Source organism: Coregonus clupeaformis, chromosome 20, assembly GCF_020615455.1.
Source record: "Coregonus clupeaformis isolate EN_2021a chromosome 20, ASM2061545v1, whole genome shotgun sequence".
NCBI classification, from domain to species: Eukaryota; Metazoa; Chordata; class Actinopteri; order Salmoniformes; family Salmonidae; genus Coregonus; species Coregonus clupeaformis.
In genome coordinates this window covers 61,724,643-61,747,549 of record NC_059211.1, presented here as the reverse complement: position 1 = coordinate 61,747,549, position 22,907 = coordinate 61,724,643, and the positions used below count along the sequence as shown (strand labels likewise).

At 45.4% G+C, this 22,907-nt stretch overlaps 2 protein-coding genes across 2 annotated transcripts; both read left to right on the top strand.

Annotated features, from left to right (window-relative positions):
* Positions 1-293: 293 nt before the first annotated feature.
* On the top strand, positions 294-1,608 carry lipt1 (lipoyltransferase 1). The gene has a single exon (XM_041840793.2). The coding sequence runs from the start codon at positions 425-427 to the stop codon at positions 1,562-1,564; it is 1,140 nt and encodes a 379-aa protein (XP_041696727.1). The 5' UTR covers positions 294-424; the 3' UTR covers positions 1,565-1,608.
* Positions 1,609-2,968: 1,360 nt separating this feature from the next.
* Positions 2,969-22,748, top strand: eif5b (eukaryotic translation initiation factor 5B). The gene is given in 23 exon segments (XM_045205648.1): positions 2,969-3,095; positions 9,975-10,097; positions 10,253-10,319; positions 12,956-13,670; positions 13,803-13,832; positions 14,282-14,496; positions 14,586-14,816; positions 14,818-14,952; positions 15,172-15,241; positions 15,347-15,645; positions 15,731-15,949; positions 16,619-16,686; positions 16,774-16,915; positions 17,149-17,280; positions 17,811-17,993; positions 18,323-18,484; positions 19,013-19,144; positions 19,559-19,690; positions 19,817-19,893; positions 20,022-20,186; positions 20,921-21,059; positions 21,191-21,352; positions 21,549-22,748. Coding segments are annotated over 23 exon segments (3,741 nt in total). The 5' UTR covers positions 2,969-3,060; the 3' UTR covers positions 21,657-22,748.
* The last annotated feature ends 159 nt before the right edge of the window (positions 22,749-22,907 follow it).

Here is a 22,907-nt window from a genome sequence, read left to right as displayed (position 1 = left end):
TTCCATATAGTGAGCCTTTTGTGGCTGCTTTTGCAGAGGGGCAAGTGTTAGCCTGTGAGTTTGTTGATTTTTGCAAGATCAGCCAAAAAGAATATTTTAAAACCAACCCTGCCCCTCAGGACCTAGTAAATCCTATTTGACTCAAAATACCAAATTATACCGCTGGGTGGCGATGTAAGACCGGCATCTAAAATCACTTGAGCAATAGAGGCGTGGATATCACTCCAGCACAGCAGGTGTCAGTGTTACAACAAGGGTAAATTAATTGTGCCGTCAAGAAAATACGAGGAAAAACAGCGGAAGTGTGTGTGGACAAACTCATTGGATCTGAAAACGTATTCCATTCATTTATTTGAAAAGTTTAATTGCACAAAAGTGATTAACTCTTTTCAGATGCACAGAAGAAACGACAGATAGAGGCGCGATGATTTTAAGGACATTCTCGAATTTGTGCGCAAAATCCCAAGCCTGTTTTCGATGGGCTCGAGACAAGAGCACATTGTCAGCTGTCATTGACGAGACTGGTAAGTCAGGACTGATCCTCAAATCTTTGTCAACAGACATATTTGAAAACTTAGCATTAGAGGACTGGATACACGATCATGTTGATCTCCAAAACCGGAGTATACTATTCTTATGGAGTAATGCCCCAGCGGTGGTGATAGGGAGACATCAGAACCCGTGGCAAGAGTGCAACCTTCAGGTCATGAGACAGAAAGGGATACCGCTCGCCAGGCGACGCAGTGGGGGCGGGACTGTATTCCACGATTTAGGAAATGTCAATTTGACTTTCTTCACGTCTAAGAAAAACTATGACCGTCACATGAATCTCCAAGTCGTGACAAGTGCTTTGAAAGCACTCAGGCCAGACCTGGATGTACGTGCAACAGAGAGGTTTGACATCTTGCTGAATGGCCACCACAAGATTTCAGGAACCGCTGCTAAATTGGGAAGGACAGCAGCTTACCACCACTGCACTCTGCTGTGTTCGGTCGACAGGGCACTGCTGTCCGCGGTGCTGAAACCGACCTGCCAGGGTATCAAGAGCAATGCAACGCAAAGCGTGCCATCCCCTGTGAAAAACCTGCTGGATGAGGACCCGACGTTGGACTGTGACACTATCATGGATTCAGTGGCATCCCAGTACAACACAGAGTTTGGTTTCAGCAGCCCTGTAACACTTGTGGACCCAAGTGATGAGCTGTCCTTGCCTGGTATCCAAAGAATGGCCCATGAACTGCTGGCATGGGAGTGGACATTTGGAAGAACTCCTAAGTTCAGTATCTGTACGACGTTTAAGTTGAAAGATGACATGTCTATCTGCAATGCAACTCTAAACATGGACATCAAGAATGGCATTATAGAATCTTGTGACATTGAGGTTCCATCGGACTGGCTACCTGTGGAGTTGTCTCGAGAGTTCTCCTTACACCTGATAGGTGGGAAATTATGTCCCTACGAGACGTCAGTACTTGCAGCAGAATTGCTGAGGACAATCCCACAAAATAAAGAACTTGAAAGAAAGATGTATAATCTGTGCCGAAGAGTTATCTTCATGATGTGAATAAAGCACTGCTCCATGACATGTATTGTTGTCCAGCGTTTTATTATTGGGATAGTTTCATCACCAATATCTCTGGTCCGAGGGAAGGGGTGCTCTCTGTATAGCAGTTTTAGAAAATTATCTGTAGACCCTGACTTTACATGCACACAAAGTATTTACAATGCATAAATTGTGTATAAACATCTACCTATGATAGTTAAAACTGAACTGGACCATCGTCCTTTAATAAACATGTTATAAACATGATTATGAACCGGGAGTCTTGAATGCTGATTGGCTGAAAGCTGTGGTATAGCAGACCGTATACCACGGGTATGACCAGAAAATTATTTTTTACTATTCTAATTATGCTGGTAAACAGTTTATAATAGCAATAAGGCACCTCAGGGGTTTGTGATATATGGCCAATATACCACGGCTAAGGGCTGTATCCAGGCACTCAGCGCTGCATCGTGCTTAAGAACAGCCCTTAGCCGTTGTATATTGGCCATATACCATACCCCCTCTGGCCATATTTCTTAAATATACCCTTTAGAAAATAGGTTACATCCTTTCCCCCACAATAAAAGCTCCCTCTGTAATGGGGGTCAGTGTGCTGCTAACAACTTAGCTTCCTCCACTGTCCGAGTTCCCCATACTGGGCCTGAACCAGTGATCCTCTGCTTCGAAACACACGTGATGAGAGGAAGCCCAGTGGCCTGCAGTGGGGGAAGATGGAGCGAGATGGATTTTGGCTGACATTCTGCACATTTTCTCATTGATGAAACATTTGATCTCAATACAGTTTTCTGTTCCCAAAAGAAAAATATGTTATGAACAGAGTGGACTAAGTTTTGTCAACTTTACCCTTTGCCAAAGTAAAAAAATAAAAATAGCTTTGTTTAGAAGGAGTGCAAGGGCGAAATGAGAATTGAGTAATTGCACACACGCACTTCACGGAGTAGGCGTTCCCTAACGGAAATATGCAAATACATGCTAGAACGGGCCAATAGCATCTCGTTAGCTCGTGCTTGGCTCTGCCCACCTCCTTGCTTGTTCTGCTCAGTGCCCACTATGATTAATTTGCTCTCATTGTAAACAACATGCTGTGGTCTATCTTGGGTTAATTATACAAATCTTTGGCCTAGTGGTTAGAGTGTTGGACCAGTAACTGAAAGGTCATTAGTTTGAATACCTTAGCCGACAAGATGAGAAATATGTCGATGTGCCCTTGAGCAAGGCACTTAACCCTGATTTGCTCCAGGGACGCCGTACTACTATGGTTGACCCTGTAAAACAACACATTTCTATGCACCTATCCGGTGTATGTGACAATAATGTTTCACTCCATTATACCTGCGCAGTTTGCGCAGTGAAGATGCCCTTTACTTCAGCACTGACAACAGAAAACGCTCTGCAACTGCGCAGGATGTGTGACCAACACTCATTGGATCAACCATATGTGCTGTATCGGCGAACAACGAGGCTGAACATTGTGGATAAAAAAAGCAAGGAGAATGGGGAAGAAACAGAAAAAGTCAGGCGAAGACAGGTAAATGATAGTGTGGCCCGTGTGTCATGAGATTTGAATAAGTTGCGATGTATGCAACAGACTTCTATGAATATAGCTAGCTAGCTAGTCGTACAGGCTGAGCTCGCTAGCATTAGCATGATACTGGAGCCATGAGTTTCATGTGGCGGCAGATTGCTTTGGCTAGGCCTCCTGTCTAGAGCTTATTAATAAGCTAACGTTATCATCGCGCACTTGTTTTATACCTTTCATATTGACAATGAATTAATCAATTTATATCTCGTATAAACCTGCTTGATTTGGCCCAACAGAGACACTAAACCTATTATTCTCGCTATTAGTTAGCATATGTTATGCAGCTACATTGGCACCCTACTACCAGATAGCTACTATAGCTGATTATGCTAGCTAGCCAGGCTCAATGCAGACAGTCAGTCACATTCTAAAGTTCATTTCCATTAGCTCGTGAGCTATCTCTTAGCTAGCTTGCTCACTAACTAATAGGAAAACGCAGATAACTAGCTATCTAGGATGCAATTCTAAGAGGACATTGTCAGCGAACTATTACTGAATCTTTGAGTCACTGATAACATGAGTGAGGACCTCCAGCCTGGCTATGCCCCATGCCTGCAACATCATCCCTTTTCATTGTGCTGTCAGAAAGGGCCCTCATTCATTGTCCCCACTGTCGCCTCTATGGCTTGAGTATCCATCCAATGGCTGTGTCCCCATGTAAGTCAACGGGGTCACTTGCGATTGATACCCCAGTTAGATTTGTTGTTGCCCCCCTCAGTTTGGGGAGCTTCAGAATAAAGCAGTATGCTCATAGTAATGATGATCTCAATGTCTAGAATATATATATTTTCCATTGCCAAGTTTTAGGTATTACTACTAAAAGTCTTAACCAATGTTGTTCATAAATGGATGATACATTCCTGAATACATGTCAACTGACACTGACATGTCTCATTAAGGCATAGGCCTACATTGGATGCTTGTCTGCCAAGTGCACTAATCTACACTGACTACTAGTAGTAGGCACTCAAATCCACCCTTTGTAAGGCATGACCAGGTGTCTGCTTTTGTCTGTGGGAATGAGCCTTGACAGATAATAGACAGAGACACTAGGCCTTAGTGCCGTGCTGGCTTGGCGGCGGAAGCTGCCATTTAAGTTGATTATTGAGGGATATATATTGACTGACCTGCTGTGATGGTGAGCTCTCACCCCTTGTACTGTATACTACTGATCTGCTGCCTGCTCCAGTCAACGCTGCAGTAAGGTCAAGATGATACCAGGCCAGGGCTAAAGATGGCGCAGAACGCCAATGGCGGAAGGATATTCAAGCTTAATTAACTATGGTCCTCTCTGTTCCCCGTAACCAACGACTATTACAGGTCTGGTCCAGAAACAACCCCTAGCCCCTAACCCTAATGGCACTTGTATATAAGCAATATTCATAGTAGTTATTACGGGTAAATAAGTGAAAGGAATAACATTGATAGACAGGATGTTGATAGTTATCCTGTTCTATCAGCTGCTTCTTCATGATTTCATTACACAGAGGCTAGGGTGTGTGCACTGTGCACCCTGTGTATTATACCCGGGGTTGGGCCCTGTCCATTCAAACATAGAGGTGCTTTCCACTGCTGATGCAACAGGCACGCAAGGACGCTAGCCTCTCCGTCTGTATAAAGGCTGAGGATGTGCAGACGTAGGGCTTTTAGCCTCAAAGATCCATGTCCTGCTTCAGGTAAGGTTGTTGTGGTTGGGTTGTGGGTGGTTAGTAGTTGAGATGGTGGTTATCAGTAGGTTCATAATGGTCATTACAGGTTAGGGACTGAAGTTGTTTGGCTTTCATCTTTGGTCTTCATCTTCAACCGTCGGACATAAGACTGAAGGTCTAGAATTAGATATTGCATTTTTTGGACAGTAGGTTTAACAGTGTGCAGCAGGTGTTGTTGTTGGATGCACACTTCCCACAGTCAGGGTTGATTTGTGGCCACTTGTGAGTCATTTTAGGACTGTACAGTCGTGGTCAAAAGTTTTGAGAATGAAAGTATTGGTCTTCACAAAGTTCGCTGCTTCAGTGTTTTTAGATATTTTTGTCAGATGTTACTATGGTATACTGAAGTATAATTACAAGCATTCCATAAGTGTCAAAGGCTTTTATTGACAATTACATTAAGTTTATGCAAAGAGTCAATATTTGCAGTGTTGAACCTTCTTTTTCAAGACCTCTGCAATCCGCCCTGGCATGCTGTCAATTAACTTCTGGGCCACATCCTGACTGATGGCAGCCCATTCTTGCATAATCAATGCTTGGAGTTTGTCAGAATTTGTGGGTTTTTGTTTGTCCACCCGCCTCTTGAGGATTGACCACAGTTCTCAATGGGATTAAGGTCTGGGGAGTTTCCTGGCCATGGACCAAACATTTTGATGTTTTGTTCCCTGAGCCACTTAGTTATCACTTTTGCCTTATGGCAAGGTGCTCCAGCATGCTGGAAAAAGCATTATTCGTCACCAAACTGTTCTTGGATGGTTGGGAGAAGTTGCTCTCGGGGCATGTGTTGGTACCAGTCTTTATTCATGGATTTGTTCTTAGGCAAAATTGGGAGTGAGCCCACTCCCTTGGCTGAGAAGCAATCCCACACATGAATGGTCTCAGGATGCTTTACTGTTGGCATGACACAGGACTGATGGTAGCGCTCACCTTGTCTTCTCCGGACAAGCTTTTTTCCGGATGCCCCAAAAAATCGGAAAGGGGATTCATCAGAGAAAATGACTTTACCCCAGTCCTCAGCAGTCCAATCCCTGTACCTTTTGCAGAATATCAGTCTGTCCCTGATGTTTTTCCCGGAGAGAAGTGGCTTCCTCGCTGCCCTTCTTGACACCAGGCCATCCTCCAAAACTCTTCGCCTCACTGTGCGTGCAGATGCACTCACACCTGCCTGCTGCCATTCCTGAGCAAGCTCTGCACTGGTGGTGCCCCGATCCCGCAGCTGAATCAACTTTAGGAGACGGTCCTGGCGCTTGCTGGACTTTCTTGGGCGCCCTGAAGCCTTCTTCACAACAATTGAACCTCTCTCCTTGAAGTTCTTGATGATCCGATAAATGGTTGATTTAGGTGCAATCTTACTAGCAGCAATATCCTTGCCTGTGAAGCCCTTTTTGTGCAAAGCAATGATGATGGCATGTGTTTCCTTGCAGGTAACCATGGTTAACAGAGGAAGAACAATGATTTCATGCACCACCCTCCTTTTAAAGCTTCCAGTCTGTTATTCTAACTCAATCAGCATGACAGAATGATCTCCACCCTTGTCCTCATCAACACTCTCACCTGTATTAACGAGATAATCACTGACATGATGTCAGCTGGTCCTTTTGTGGCAGGGCTGAAATGCAGTGGAAATGTTTTTTGGGATTAAGTTCATTTTCATGGCAAAGAGGGACTTTGCAATTCATCTGATCACTGTTCATACCATTCTGGAGCATATGCTAATTGCCATCATAAAAACTGAGGCAGCAGACTTTGTGAAAATTTATATTTGTATCATTCTCAACTTTTGACCACGACTGTAGTAAAGCCTTCAAAGCTGTCGACATTTTCTGTTGACAACCTTTTTAGTGTCCTGTGACTGACTGACTCTCTGTCTGGGTCGGACTGACTGTGTCTGCCTGGGTCGGACTGACTGTGTCTGCCTGGGTCGGACTGACTGTGTCTGCCTGGGTCGGACTGACTGTGTCTGCCTGGGTCGGACTGACTGTGTCTGCCTGGGACGGACTGACTGTGTCTGCCTGGGACGGACTGACTGTGTCTGCCTGGGTCGGACTGACTGTGTCTGCCTGGGTCGGACTGACTGTGTCTGCCTGGGTCGGACTGACTGTGTCTGCCTGGGTCGGACTGACTGTGTCTGCCTGGGATCGGACTGACTGTGTCTGCCTGGGTACGGACTGACTGTGTCTGCCTGGGTCGGACTGACTGTGTCTGCCTGGGATCGGACTGACTGTGTCTGCCTGGGACGGACTGACTGTGTCTGCCTGGGACGGACTGACTGTGTCTGCCTGGGACGGACTGACTGTGTCTGCCTGGGACGGACTGACTGTGTCTGCCTGGGACGGACTGACTGTGTCTGCCTGGGACGGACTGACTGTGTCTGCCTGGGACGGACTGACTGTGTCTGCCTGGGACGGACTGACTGTGTCTGCCTGGGTCGGACTGACTGTGTCTGCCTGGGTCGGACTGACTGTGTCTGCCTGGGTCGGACTGACTGTGTCTGCCTGGGACGGACTGACTGTGTCTGCCTGGATCGGACTGACTGACTGTGACTGACTCTGTACCCTCCTTGTCAGCCTGGATATGAAAATCATATTTGCGTGAAATGTGCTAATTTGATCAAGGCTGCAAATATTTTTAATACCACACATGCCTTACTAGTTTGTATAATTTTGCTGCTAAGCCTGTATTTTTTGTTACATAGCATATGGCAGAAATCTGCACTGAGAAGCATGTGGTTCCCAACTACAGTGCCTTGCAAAAGTATTCATCCCCCTTGCCGTTTTTCCTATTTTGTTGCATTACAACCTGTAATTTAAATATATTTTTATTTGGATTTCATGTATTGGACATACACAAAATAGTCCAAATTGGTGAAGTGAAATAAAAAAAAAAACTTGTTTCAAGAAATTATAAAAAATAAATACCGGAAAACTTGTGCGTGCATATGTATTCACCCCCTTTGCAATGAAGCCCCTAAATAAGATCTGGTGCAACCAATTACCTTCAGAAGTCACATAATGAGTTAAATAAAGTCCACCTGTGTGCAATCTGTGTCACATGATCTCAGTATATATAAACCTGTTCTGAAAGGCCCCAGCAAGGGGCACCACCAAGCAAGCGGCACCATGAAGACCAAGGAGCTCTCCAAACAGGTCAGGGACAAAGTTGTGGAGAAGTACAGATCAGGGTTGGGTTATAAAAAAATATCCAGAACTTTTAACATCCCACGGAGCACCATTAAATCCATTATTAAAAAATTGAAAGAATATGGCACCACAACAAACCTGCCAAGAGAGGGCCGCCCACCAGAATTCACAGACCAGGCAAGGAGGGCATTCATCAGAGGCAACAAAGAGACCAAAGATAACCCTGAAGGAGCTGCAAAGCTCCACAGCAGAGATTGGAGTATCTGTCCATAGGACCACTTTAAGCCGTACACTCCACAGAGCTGGGCTTTACGGAAGAGTGGCCAGAAAAATGCCATTGCTTAAAGAAAAAAATAAGCAAACACTTTTGATGTTCGCCAAAAGCCATGTGGGAGACTCCCCAAACATATGGAAGAAGGTACTCTGGTCAGATGAGACTAAAATTGAGCTTTTTGGCCATCAAGTAAAACTCTTTGTCTGGCGCAAACCCATCACCTCTCATCACCCCGAGAACACCATCCATGTTTTTCATCGGCAGGGACTGGGAAACTGGTCAGAATTGAAGGAATGATGGATGGCGCTAAATACAGGGACATTCTTGAAGGAAACCTGTTTCAGTCTTCCAGAGATTTGAGACTGGGACGGAGGTTCACCTTCCAGCAGGACAATGACCCTCAGCATACTGCTAAAGCAACCCTCGTGGTTTAAGGGGAAACATTTAAATGTCTTGGAATGGCCTAGTCAAAGCCCAGACCTCAATCCAATTGAGAATCTGTGGTATGACTTAAAGATTGCTGTACACCAGTGGAACCCATCCAACTTGAAGGAGCTGGAGCAGTTTTGCCTTGAAGAATGGGCAAAAATCCCAGTGAGTAGATGTGCCAAGCTTATAGAGACATACCCCAAGAGACTTGCAGCTGTAATTGCTGCAAAAGGTGGCTCTACAAAGTATTGACTTTGGGGGGTGAATAGTTATGCACGCTCAAGTTTTCTGTTTTTTTGTCTTATTTCTTGTTTGTTTCACAATAAAAAAATTTTGCATCTTCATGCATGTTGTGTAAATCAAATGATGCATACCCCCCAAAAATCCATTTTAATTCCAGGTTGTAAGTCAACAAAATAGGAAAAATGCCAAGGGGGGTGAATACTTTCGTATGCCACTGTATGTATATATATATATATATATATTATTTATTTATTATTATGATAATTTTTTAGGGGGTAGATCAGCTTTAATATTGCCGATAGATTGTAGCTTCCATTAATGTAATTGTCTGCATCATTTCCAATCCCCCATATATATTTTTTGTAAATATATTTATATACAGTACCAGTCAAAAGTTTGGACACACTCATTCCAGGGTTTTTCTTATTTTTACTATTTTCTACATTGTAGAATAATAGTTAAGACATCAAAACTATGAAATAACACACATGGAATCATGTAGTAACCAAAAAAGTGTTAAACAAATCAAAATATATTTTATATTTGAGATTCCTCAAAGTAGCCACCCTTTACCTTGATGACAGCTTTGCACACTCTTGGCATTCTCTCAACCAGCTTCATGAGGTAGTCACCTGGAATGCATTTCAATTAACAGGTGTGCCTTGTTAAAAGTTAATTTGTGTAATTACTTTCCTTCTTAATGTGTTTGAGCCAATCATTTGTGTTAAAATTACATTTTTGGAAAGCAAATATTATTTTAGCAAACAATTATTGTGATTCATCCTATATTGGCCCTAACATCTTTACTCCCTAGTAACAGTTGTGGGATACATACATACACACACAAACACTCATACACACTCAACCCCTTTCCCCCACAAACAACCATCAACTCAGATGCTCAACAGTTGTTCCATCCCAGAGCCCAACTCAAGAAAGGAATTGATTTACGAATGCATATACAGTTCCCAACTATGTTTGACGATGCTGTCTATTGCCAAGTGTAATGCGCATCATATGTGATTTGCAGTGCCAAAGACGATGGCATCGACCTTGATGCCCTAGCAGCAGAAATCGAAGGCGCGGGAGCCTCCAAGGAACAAGGTAAAGGAAAAGCCAAGAAGAAGAAAGACAAAAAGAAAGAGGAATTTGAGTAAGTATTTTATTTCCTGTCTTTGACAGTAATGAACGCTCTATTTCAAATCATTATGGAAATAACAACCAACTGTTGGACGGAAATATTTTCTATACTTGCCTTGGACTTTGCAGTCTACTGTGTACTGATCATAATGATTTGATCTTTGACAGTGAAGATGACATCCTGAAAGAGCTGGAGGAACTGTCTCTTGAAACCACGGGAGCTAAAGGCAGCAAGGTAAAGTATAGCCATATGCTAATCTACATATGTAATGACCCTATACCAGGTTATAGCCCAATGCTAATATGACTATATAATGACCCTATACCAGGTTATAGCCCAATGCTAATATGACTATATAATGACCCTATACCAGGCTATAGCCCAATGCTAATATGACTATATAATGACCCTATACCAGGCTATAGCCCAATGCTAATATGACTATATAATGACCCTATACCAGGCTATAGCCCAATGCTAATATGACTATATAATGACCCTATACCAGGCTATAGCCCAATGCTAATATGACTATATAATGACCCTATACCAGGCTATAGCCCAATGCTAATATGACTATATAATGACCCTATACCAGGCTATAACAGGGTTTCCGTTAGCCGGTAATAGCCGGCTTCAAAAAAATGTATAAAATAGAAAAGCCGATCAATTGTCCGAGAGAAGGAAAGAAATCCCATTGCGAAATAATGCTTTTTAGCGTATTCATTGACGGAAATACCAGTTGATGTAAATACATTTGACTGGTCATGCTTATCAGTCTATGGGTTAATTTGCATAATTTAGTGGAATTATTCATGATGTATCTTATTTATCACACGTGCACAGCATAGAGATACAGAGCCTTTGAGCGGAAAATCTGTCAGACAGTGCTTTTGCGCAACAATTCTAAATGCAATCATGGGTTAACCATTTTTTGGCCACTATTAAAAATGCCTACAATTTTTATTTCTCAAATGGTAATTGAAGTGAGCGTCCCATTCGCCATTCAAATGCATAGGCAATGGAAGGCAGGCTTTATCAGCGCTTCACACACCACTTTGCAATGAGCTGGAAGCCGTATGCATTTTGAAAACATACAGCTACTTAATTGTTTGGAACCTGAACGTTTTACTACATATTATGAGGCATGTTTTACCTTGCTTCAAAGTAGACTAGGCAAAATCCGACCATATCCATGGAGGCAATGATTTTATAAAGACTTCCAGAAGCCATTTAAACCAGTAGCCTATTTAACAAAGAGAGCATGCAGACGAAGCCAACAAGCACGATTCTCTGTTCCTGGATCTGAATCAACTCGTCCCCAAAATAGCAAAAGAAGCAAGAAAAGGACTGATCATGACCAATCCATAAACCGGATAAACATTGGAATTAATTTTGAAAGGTGGAAAAGTGAGGCCGAAATGGCCACCGTTCTCATGGACTGGTAACTTTAGTGCCGACAACCCCCACAGACTTGTCCCTCCATCTCCTGAGTGGCGCAGTGGTCTAAGGCACTGCATTCGCAGTGCTAGCTGTGCCACTAGAGATCCTGGTTTGAATCCAGGCTCTGTCGTAGCCGGCCGCGACGGGGAGACCCATGGGGCGGCGCACAATTGGCCAAGCGTCGTCCAGGGTAGGGGAGGGAATGGCCGGCAGGGATGTAGCTCAGTTGGTAGAGCATGGCGTTTGCAACGCCAGGGTTGTGGGTTCGATTCCCACGGGGGGCCAGTATGAAAAATAAAAAAATAATGTATGCACTCACTAACTGTAAGTCGCTCTGGATAAGAGCGTCTGCTAAATGACTAAAATGTAAAAATGAAAAGACTAATCTGTCTTTTACTTATCAAAATTCTCAACTTAATTGAGCGAACAACAGTAGGCCTACAGCCTGTCTTACTGGCATCAGTGGAGAGCATCGGCCATGTCCCCGGTGAGTGAGCACTGCGCATATTCACTCTTTATCATTGTCGGGTCAGTGCCACTTAAAAGTTAGTTTTTGGACAATAATTTCCTCTTCCAGTTTAGATGGATGTCATGTGCATGTTCTGTTAAGATTAATTACCAAAATCTAAACGCGATTACTGTTATTCTGAGCACCGTGGGTGGACGCCCTAGTCAGGTTACGCACCCAGTGCATAGGCCTATGGGTCCAGTAATTTATTTTCAAATGACCGGTAAATTAAAATGTTGCTGGTCAAATGTCCGGCACCACATTTTCATACAGAAACCCTGGGCTATAGCCCAATGCTAATCTGCATATGTAACGACACTATACGAGGCTATAGCCCAATGCTAATCTGCATATGTAATGACCCTATACGAGGCTATAGCCCAATGCTAATCTGCATATGTAATGACCCTATATGAGGCTATAGCCCAATGCTAATCTGCATATGTAACGACGCTATACGAGGATATAGCCCAATACTAATCTGCATATGTAATGACCCTATACGAGGCTATAGCCCAATGCTAATCTGCATATGTAATTACCCTATACGAGGCTATAACCCAATGCTAATCTGCATATGTAACGACGCTATACGAGGCTATAGCCCAATGCTAATCTGCATATGTAATGACCCTATATGAGGCTATAGCCCAATGCTAATCTGCATATGTAACGACGCTATACGAGGATATAGCCCAATGCTAATCTGCATATGTAATGACCCTATACGAGGCTATAGCCCAATGCTAATCTGCATATGTAATTACCCTATACGAGGCTATAACCCAATGCTAATCTGCATATGTAACGACGCTATACGAGGCTATAGCCCAATGCTAATCTGCATATGTAATGACCCTGTACCAGGCTAGCAAAGCACATGCTCCTATGGAGTACTCATCACTTCCACAATCCACAGAAACCAGACGCCACAGACGAGCCGGAGAGTGCCGCCGAGCCGCCGCCGCCCACCAAAGCAGAGAAGAAGAAGACGCGGAAGGGCAAGCGAGCCAGCCTGGAGGATGACGACGGGGAAGACGAAGAGGTTTCGGGTACGGGTCACGTGGGAAAGGAGGACAAGCAGAAGGACAAGACGACGTCTGCTGCCCCCGCTGCTGCTGCTGCTGGCTCAGACTCCGAGGACGAGGCCTCACGGACCCGGAGGAAACCTAAGGCAGGGAAGAAAGGAGGCCGCAAGGAGGCCTCGGACGAGGAAGAGGAGGATGAGGATGGAGGTGCGAGGAAAGGGGGGGGAGGAGGGGAGGATGATTCAGACGATGACGGCTCGGTGGACGCGTCGCAGGCCGGAAAGAAAGGCAAGAAGAAAGGTAAAGCCAAGGCAGACGATGAAGAGGAGGAAGAGGAGGAGGGAACCTTCAAGATGAAGACGGCCGCTCAGAAGAAAGCAGAGAAGAAGGAGAGAGACCGCAAGAAGAAAGAGGAGGACAGGGCTAAGCTGAAGAAGCAGAAAGAGAAGGAGGAGGAGAAAGAGGGGAGTACTGAGGTGGCAGCAGTGCCTAAGAAAGAGAAAGAGGTAGTGAAGAAGAGTGAGCCAGCGGCCCCAGCTCCAGCAGCAGAGACGGAGGCAGCAGCAGAGATTGAAGATCAGGAAGGGGCTGATCCTCAAGGAGAGGGTGAGATTTATAATTGGTTAATATTGTATCCATTCCACAGCCTAAATGGCAACACTTTACAATGAGTTGCCCCTATACCATGTAGGAACTACTTTGGTTTTAAGAATGTAAATGTTTATCTGTACCCATTAGCTGCCGATGAGGTGCTTGAAACAATTAATGGTAAGGGAAGGAAACTAACAGATTTCTGTTTTAAGGTAGCTTGTTACATGCCTTAATTAATTAATTAATTAATTAATTTTGCTTGACCCCAGGAAGAGTAGCTGCTGCCTTGGCAGGAACTAATGGGGGTCCATAATAAATACAAATACATGTGGTGTTAATGTGTAGTTCCATGCAGCTACAGTAGTAGAAGTCCTGTAGGATCTACTTTGGTAGTATTGTAATTACTCATCTTAATTCTACCCATTAGCAGCTGATGCAGTGGTTGAAACAATGAATGAACCCAATGGTAATGTTTTCAAAGTAGTTAAAGTGGCGTTACTGTGACGCTACATGTAATTAGTTCAAGATGTAGAAATGGCTTGATGTTGCAGTTTCATGGTTACGGTGTGACTGTTTAGGTTAGTGTGCTATGACTGATTTCTGTTGGGGTTTTTGTGTTACTTCAGAAGAGGAAGGGGGAGACAAGAAGGGCAAGAAAGACAAGAAGAAGAAGAAGGGGGACAAGGAGAAAGAGGAGAAGAAGAAGGGACCCAGCAAGGCCACAGTGAAGGCCATGCAGGAGGCTCTGGCTCGCATGAAGGAGGAAGAGGAGCGCGCCCAGAAGGAGGAAGAGGAGAACCTGCGTCGCCTGGAAGAGCAGGAGGCTCAGAGACTGGAGCAGGTTAGACACACACACACACTGTCTACACACACACACACACACACACACTGACCTCTTACCAACTGACCTCTTCAATGTGACACCTACAGGAGCGCTTGGAACAGGAGCGCAAGGAGAAGAAGAAACAGAAGGAGAAGGAGAGGAAGGAGAGGCTGAAGAAGGAGGGCAAACTGCTGACCAAAGCCCAGAAAGAGGCCCGGGCCAGGGCTGAGGCCACACTTGAACTACTGAAGGCCCAGGGTATTGAAGTGCCATCCAAAGACGACTCGGTGCCAAAGAAGAAGCCAGTGTACGGAGACAAGAGGAAAAAAGAAACCCCAGCAAGCACAGACTCCTGAAGGTAACAGCCTCTTCCAATCCACGTCAAATACCTTTCCAACTGCAAAATCATTGATCTATTCATTCGTTTGTGCCTCATCCCTCATTCCTCCTCTTCCCCGGTCAGAGACCTCAGAGGTCATGTCACCCACGTCGGAGACTGCAGAGCCAATCATCTCACCGATGGCGGTGGAAGCTCCCAAAGTAGAAGCAGGTAAAATGGACCATTTATTTTTTAGACTGAGCCTGCCTTTATGTCCTCAGCTTGTTGTCCAGATCTTGGTGTAACGCCAGACAACTTTCATTGCCTCAGTCACATTTTGTATCACGTCTTCCTCTCCCTCCCTCCCCCCAGAGGTAGAGCAGAAAGCTGAGTCTGCAGTTGATGACTGGGAGGCTATCGCTGAGACCATCGACCAGGACAAAGGTAGGACAGGACAGACTTCAGGTTTTAGCAATATGGCACTCTCCCAAAGGCTTGGTGGAATTTTCTCCATGCTTACACCTCATAACGTCTGTTCTCCCTCTACAGAGCTGAAGAAGGTCCACATTGAGGTGAAGCCAGAGACGCCAAAGCAGCCCCAACAGAAACCCTCGTCACAGCCGGAGGAAGAGGAGGACGATGAGGACGAGGAGGAAGAGGATGATGAGGAGGAGGAGGAGAGTGAGGAGGAGGAGGAGAAGGAGAGTCAGCCTCACGCACCGCAGCAGGCCCCAGCCACAAAGAGGAAGGGAGGGAAGGAGAGCTCAGAGTCCAGTAGTGACAGCGACTCAGACGATGATCTCACTAAAGAGGAGCGGATCTACGACAAGGCCAAGAAGCGTATTGAGGTAGTCTCATACATACACACTCCTATCAACACTGTTGAACGGTAGAGAAGTGTGATGTGGTTCCGTCTGTGCTTCTCCTGTGTAGAAACGTCGAGCAGAGAACATAAAGAACATCAACCTGGACAAGCTCCGCTCCCCCGTGGTCTGTGTACTGGGCCACGTAGACACAGGCAAGACCAAGATCCTGGACAAGCTGAGGCATACTCACGTACAGGACGGAGAGGCAGGAGGGATCACCCAACAGATCGGAGCCACTAACGTACCTCTGGAGGCCATCGTGGAGCAGACCAAGATGGTGAAGAACGTGAGTACCGCTGCGCCTCTCCCTTCTGCTCAGACACAGTCATACACTGAACCGTGAGCGTACACTGAGTGTACAAAACATTAGGAACACCTTCCTAATATTGAGTTGCAACCCCTTTGGCCCTCAGAACAGCCTCAATTTGTCGGAGCATGGACTCTACAAGGTGTTGAAAGCTTTCTACAGGGATGCTGGCCCATGTTGAATCCAATGCTTCCCACAGTTCTGTCAAGTTAGCTGGATGTCCTTTGGGTAGTGGACAATTCTTGATACACGGGAAACTGTTGAGGGTGAAAAACCCAGCAGCGTTGCAGTTCTTGACACACTCAAACGGGTGCGCCTGGCACCTACTACCATACCCCGTTCAAAGGCACTTAAATATGTTGTCTTGCCCATTCACTCTCTGAATGGCACACATACACAATCCAAGTCTCAATTGTCTCAAGGCTTAAAATTCCTTCTTTAACCTGTCTCCTCCCCTTCATCTCACTGATTTGAAGTGGATTTAACAAGTGACATCAATAAGGAATCATAGCTTTCACCTGGTCAGTCTGTCATGGAAAGAGCAGGTGTTCCTAATGTTTTGTACACTCAGTGTATGTATGGCATTGGATTTGAATAGATAGTTGGTGTTTAATGGTTATTTTAATCATTTCATTGTTTCCTCATCAGTTCAACAACGAGGCCATTAAAATCCCAGGAATGCTTATCATCGACACCCCAGGCCACGAGTCTTTCAGGTAAGCCCTCATTCAGAAAAGTGTGTGTGGCCACTGCCTGCGTGTGTGTATCTGACAGCATCTCACACCATCTCTCTCTATGTCCAGTAACCTGAGGAACCGGGGCAGCTCTCTGTGTGACATAGCCATCCTGGTGGTGGACATCATGCACGGTCTGGAGCCTCAGACCCTGGAGTCCATCAACCTGCTCAAGGAGAAGAAGTGTCCCTTCATCGTAGCACTTAACAAGGTCAGTCTCTGTCTGATCACCTCCCAGACATGCTCATAGCTTATCTCTGGGATGGATGGATTATATGTCTGGTAGAGGACTTGCATGCATTAAAGGCACTCAATGGCCCACAATTGACTGGGAATAAAGCTACCGGGTTACAATAGCTGGCAGTAGTTAATTGGTTGCCCATCCATGTGACATGATGTGTCTTGTTGTCCCTTCTATTCGTTCCATTTCTATGTCTACTCCAGATTGACCGTCTGTATGACTGGAAGAAGAGTCCGGACACAGACGTGGTGGCCACACTGAAGAAGCAGAAGAAGAACACCAAGGATGAGTTTGACGAGAGGGCCAAAGCTGTCATCGTGGAGTTCGCACAGCAGGTCACTAACTATATGAACAAAGGAGGGAATAGAGTTTCGGAGTTGACAGCACTTTTCACTATTGCGATGCACCGATTGTGTGAACCCTGAGTGACCCTGCACCTTAGAGACTGCTGCCCTATGTACATAGTCATTGAACACTGGTCACTTGAATGTTTACATACTGTTTTACCCACTTCATATGTGTATATACTATGTTCTATTCAAGGCTCATCCTATACAGCTACTGCTGTACACACCTTTTCTATTCATATACTGTCCATACTGTCTATACACACCATTATGTATGTGTGTGTGTGTATATATATATATATATATATTTTATATTCCGGTCTCTGACATTGCTCGTTCTGATATTTCTTAATTTCATTTATTATTATATTTATGTGTATGTTGTTATTGTGTTGCTAGATATTACTGCACTGGTAGAGCTAGAAACATGAGCATTACACTGCACCTGCAATAACATCTACAAATCTGTGTATGCGACCAATAAACTTTTATTTAATCTCTCTTGTGTATTCGTACAGGGTCTGAACGCAGCCCTCTTCCATGAGAACAAGGACCCTAGGACCTTTGTGTCTCTGGTGCCCACGTCGGCCCACTCCGGGGACGGCATGGGCAACCTGATCGCTCTGCTGGTGGAGCTCACCCAGACCATGCTAGCACGCCGCCTGGCTCACTGCGACGAGCTCAGGGCTCAGGTCATGGAGGTGAGGGAGAATTACTACATTACTGTCACAGCTTATTGAGATGAGGAAGAAGAATCCTCCCTGTTGTTACGGTTAGATTGGTGTTATTTTAGGGGCATTTCTGTTACGTCAGTGTCATTACTGTTACATCGGTGTCATTACCGCAGCGTCGGTGTCATTACCGTAGCGTCAGTGTCATTACCGTAGCGTCAGTGTCATTACCGTAGCGTCAGTGTCATTACCGTAGCGTCGGTGTCATTACCGTTGCGTCGGTGTCATTGCCGTTCCATCATCTAACACTTATTATTAATGTTGTATTAAACTCAACATGTGTCCCTGTCAATCCTCAGGTGAAAGCCCTGCCTGGTATGGGCACCACGATAGATGTGATCCTGATCAATGGGGTTCTCCGGGAGGGAATGACCATCATCGTCCCGGGGGTGGAGGGACCCATCGTCACCCAGATCAGGGGGCTGCTGCTGCCTCCACCCATGAAGGAGCTCCGGGTCAAGGTATGAAGGAAATGCTTATGTTGGGCCTTTCTTTATTAAAGAGCACTTGTAGGTGCAGCAAACAGTTATGACCTGATTTCAACAGGAATGTCATGCTGTCCATGACTTGGCTAGGGGTTAATCTTAACTTCCACTTCCAAGTCTCATTTTCACTAAGTAATTCACTGATGTCAATGGCAGACTAAGCGATAATTTGACGGTGGAAGTTAGAATTGGCGGCAGGTTGCCTAGCAGTTAGCGCATTGGGCCAGTAACCGAAAAGTTTCTGGTTCGAATACCCGAGCCGACAAGGTGTAAAATCTGTTGATGTGCCTTTGAACAAGGGGTGCTGTACTACAATGGCTGACCCTGTAAAACAACACATTTCACTGCAACTATCCGGTGTATGTGACAATAATAAAACTATTTTTTAAAGAATTGGCCCTATAATGATGATCTGTGTGCAGTATTAAGGAATGATCTGAACCCCGGTCCTCTTTAGAACCAATATATAGTATTAATGAATGATCTGTCCTCTTGCCCATTTAGAACCAGTATGAGAAACATAAGGAGGTGTCTACAGCCCAGGGAGTGAAGATCCTGGGGAAAGACCTGGAGAAAACCCTGGCAGGGCTCCCCCTGCTGGTGGCCCACAAGGAGGACGAGGTGGCCGTGCTCAGGGTAAGACTGGCACATTGTACTGTATATCAGGGGTTCTTTAAAAAAATCAGCTCTAGACCCAAATGAGAAATTGACCGTCCTCCCGTGACCCAAATCGTCCTCCAACGACCCAAATAAAGAATGAATAGTGTGTGATTTATAGATGTATTCTCATAATTCGCAAACCCACCTCTCACATGCCCAGGGCCCACTTTGAAACCCGACCCATAGTTTAAGAAACACTGCTGTATATGAGAACAGGGCTGTGTCTCAATAGTGTTAGACTGGAACCCTCTGCCACCTACGGCTACATGTCAATAGTTATGAATGGCTCCCTGCTTCCTGTCCTTGTCTTTTTTTCCTTCTCTGAGTGAGTTACTAGTACACACACACACACGGTGTATTGAGATCCTCTGCGTTGTGATTCCCCTGCAGGATGAGTTGGTGCGGGAGCTGAAACAGACGCTGAACTCCATCAAGCTGGAGGAGAAGGGTGTGTACGTCCAGGCCTCCACCCTCGGATCCCTGGAAGCCTTGCTCGAGTTCCTACGAGTGTCCAAAGTGCCTGTGAGTATCACCCACATATGCTTACCGCTCATACACACACACACACACACACACACCGTATCAAACTACAATATAGTATTGAGATAATGTGCTGTAATGTTCATGTTTTTCCGTCTCCTCCAACAGTACGCTGGCATCAACATCGGTCCAGTTCACAAGAAAGACGTGATGAAAGCTTCCACTATGCTGGAGCATGACCCACAGTACGTGACCTTTCTCTTCCTGTTTCCCCTCCTGTTATACATTTGTTTGTTTGGTTACTGTCTCAGCATGATTAACCCTTTCCGTGTAAACTGGACAATAACACAAATGAAATGCTATTCTATTCTAGGTATGCAACGATCCTGGCGTTTGATGTGAAGGTGGAGAGGGACTCCCAGGAGATGGCTGACAGTCTGGGGGTGAGGGTGTTCAGTGCTGAGATCATCTACCACCTGTTTGATGCCTTCACCAAGTACAGAGAGGACTACAAGAAGGCCAAGCAGGACGAGTTCAAGTATGTGAACACACACACCCTTTACATGATACCAACCATGACTTTGTTTTGCTGTCATAGGCCATGGCACAAGTGATACACACTGAGCCCATTGGAAGGCTTCCACCTGTCCTGCCTGGGCTTGGTTTCCAGACAGGACAGTAGGTGTGTGGTATGCCTGGGCTTGGTTTCCAGACAGGACAGTAGGTGTGTGGTATGCCTGGGCTAGGTTTCCAGACAGGACAGTAGGTGTGTGGTATGACTGGGCTAGGTTTCCAGACAGGACAGTAGGTGTGTGGTATGCCTGGGCTAGGTTTCCAGACAGGACAGTAGGTGTGTGGTATGACTGGGCTAGGTTTCCAGACAGGACAGTAGGTGTGTGGTATGACTGGGATAGGTTTCCAGACAGGACAGTAGGTGTGTGGTATGCCTGAGCTAGGTTTCCAGACAGGACAGTAGGTGTGTGGTATGACTGGGATAGGTTTCCAGACAGGACAGTAGGTGTGTGGTATGACTGGGATAGGTTTCCAGACAGGACAGTAGGTGTGTGGTATGACTGGGATAGGTTTCCAGACAGGACAGTAAGTGTGTGGTATGACTGGGATAGGTTTCCAGACAGGACAGTAGGTGTGTGGTATGACTGGGATAGGTTTCCAGACAGGACAGTAGGTGTGTGGTATGCCTGGGCTAGGTTTCCAGACAGGACAGTAAGTGTGTGGTGTAGTAACAGTCGTTTTCTCTGTGTTTCTCAACAGACACATTGCGGTGTTCCCCACTAAGCTGAAGATCCTGCCTCAGTTCATCTTCAACTCTAGAGACCCCATCGTCATGGGAGTCAACGTGGAGGCTGGGGTCCTCAGACAGGGAACCCCACTCTGTGTGCCCAGCAAGGGGGTGAGTGTGTGCGTGCGTGCACCGGTCTGTGTGTGTGTGTGTGTGTGAGATCTGTTTAATCTCAGTGGGGTTTCTATCTTGGTAGAAACGGGTATAATAAAATGATCTCACTCTGATTTACTCCCTGTCAGTTTGTGGACATTGGCATCGTGACCAGCATTGAGATCAACCACAAGATGGTGGACAGTGCCAAGAAGGGCCAGGAGATCTGTATAAAGATCGAACCGATCCCTGGAGAGGCACCCAAGATGTTCGGCCGACACTTTGAGGCCACCGACATCCTCGTCAGCAAGGTACGGTCACAAACAATGTGGTGGGTTTTTCAGGTCAGTACAGTGTATCAAGTGTTGTAAGTACTCACTGTTCCACTGTACTGACAGCAGCTCCCCAAACCCTAACAGCATTGGGTTCTGTACCAAAAGCAGTGGACTATAAACAGAACAGGGAGAATTAGGAGTCCTGAATGTGGTCATTCGTTTTGTTCTCCAGATCACCAGAGCGTCCATCGATGCCCTGAAGAACTGGTTCAGAGACGAGATGGGTAAATCTGACTGGCAGCTTATCATGGAGCTTAAGAAGACTTTTGAAATCATCTGAACGGAAGAACGGAGACACACCTTCATGTCTTCAGGAGGCCGCAGCACATTTACACACACACACACACCACTGATCACGTGACACCTGATCAAAGACACACACACACACTTATTCATCACACCCACGTATGCACACATCCATAAACGGTGAGAGCAGTGCAGTGTCGCACTTTTCCCCTCTCCCCCATCCCCTCTCCTCTTTGGTGGGCGGGGGAGTGTATTGTTAGAGGGAAAGAAAGTGTTTTTCTGTGAGAAACCAAACTATTTCCCGCTGTTAACAGTGACAGTTTAGACAGCGTCGACACACACACTATTCCAACGTGCCTGTTGTTTGGAATCATCTTGAGTTGTATTTTTCATTTCGCCTCTCTCTCGCTCTCCCCATCCGGCTGCTCGAGCCCTGTCCCCTGTAATCACTCTGCTGTTCAGGCTGGGGTGAGTAGGAGTGAAGAGAGCTGGGTCGGGCGTCACCTGCGCCACAGATCTACAGAATTCAGCAAACTGGGTTTGACAAGTTTCCGTGGGTGCCATGTTGGCACCGGAAGTCCCAAGACAATGACATTCCACTGAGAATGCAAATGACAGCCTTATTGTTATGACATGTTGGGTGCCAACATGGAAGCTAGTTTGCTGAACTCTTTATATCTATCATGGCTCAGGGGGAGATGTGAGCCAAAGGCCTGAGCGAATTAGAGGAGGGGGGCAGCATTCTTACCATAAGTTTTAGACTTCTGAATAATATTACCTTGTCAGTGTTTTCTATTTTCTTGAATGCAGTTATTTTATGGTCCTTTTAAAAAGCCCCTCCCTCTCTGACATCACCACCACCCATCACCAGCCCCCCTGCCAATGCAGCTCGACTGGTGCCTACGGACGTTTCTTTACAATGAATGAACTAGGTGACAAAATAGGCAAGCCCTCTCTACTTGAGTTCGATATGTGAAAGATAATACAATTCTACATCAATAAAGAAATGTCATATTTATAAAAGTCGCAAACCCTGCCCCCTCTGCCTTGTATATTTTCGATAATGTTATGAATGGAATATGCATTGAATTCAATTCTATGAAAAATAAAGCTTAAGTGCTACTTCCCCTGGTTTTATATGCTGTTATTAGTGATCGTCGAGTTCCCCTGTTCCTGGTTTTCTTTTTTCAATAACGTTTTAATATACTGTTAAATCGTGAAATTGCATATTTAATTAATTTCTGCAGAATGGGTGGATGGCTGTGTTTTGTTACCCTGTGAAATT

Excerpts from the sequence above, each read along its gene's own strand:
- lipt1 (XM_041840793.2), top strand. The coding sequence starts at position 425 with ATGATTTTAAGGACATTCTCGAATTTGTGCGCAAAATCCCAAGCCTGT.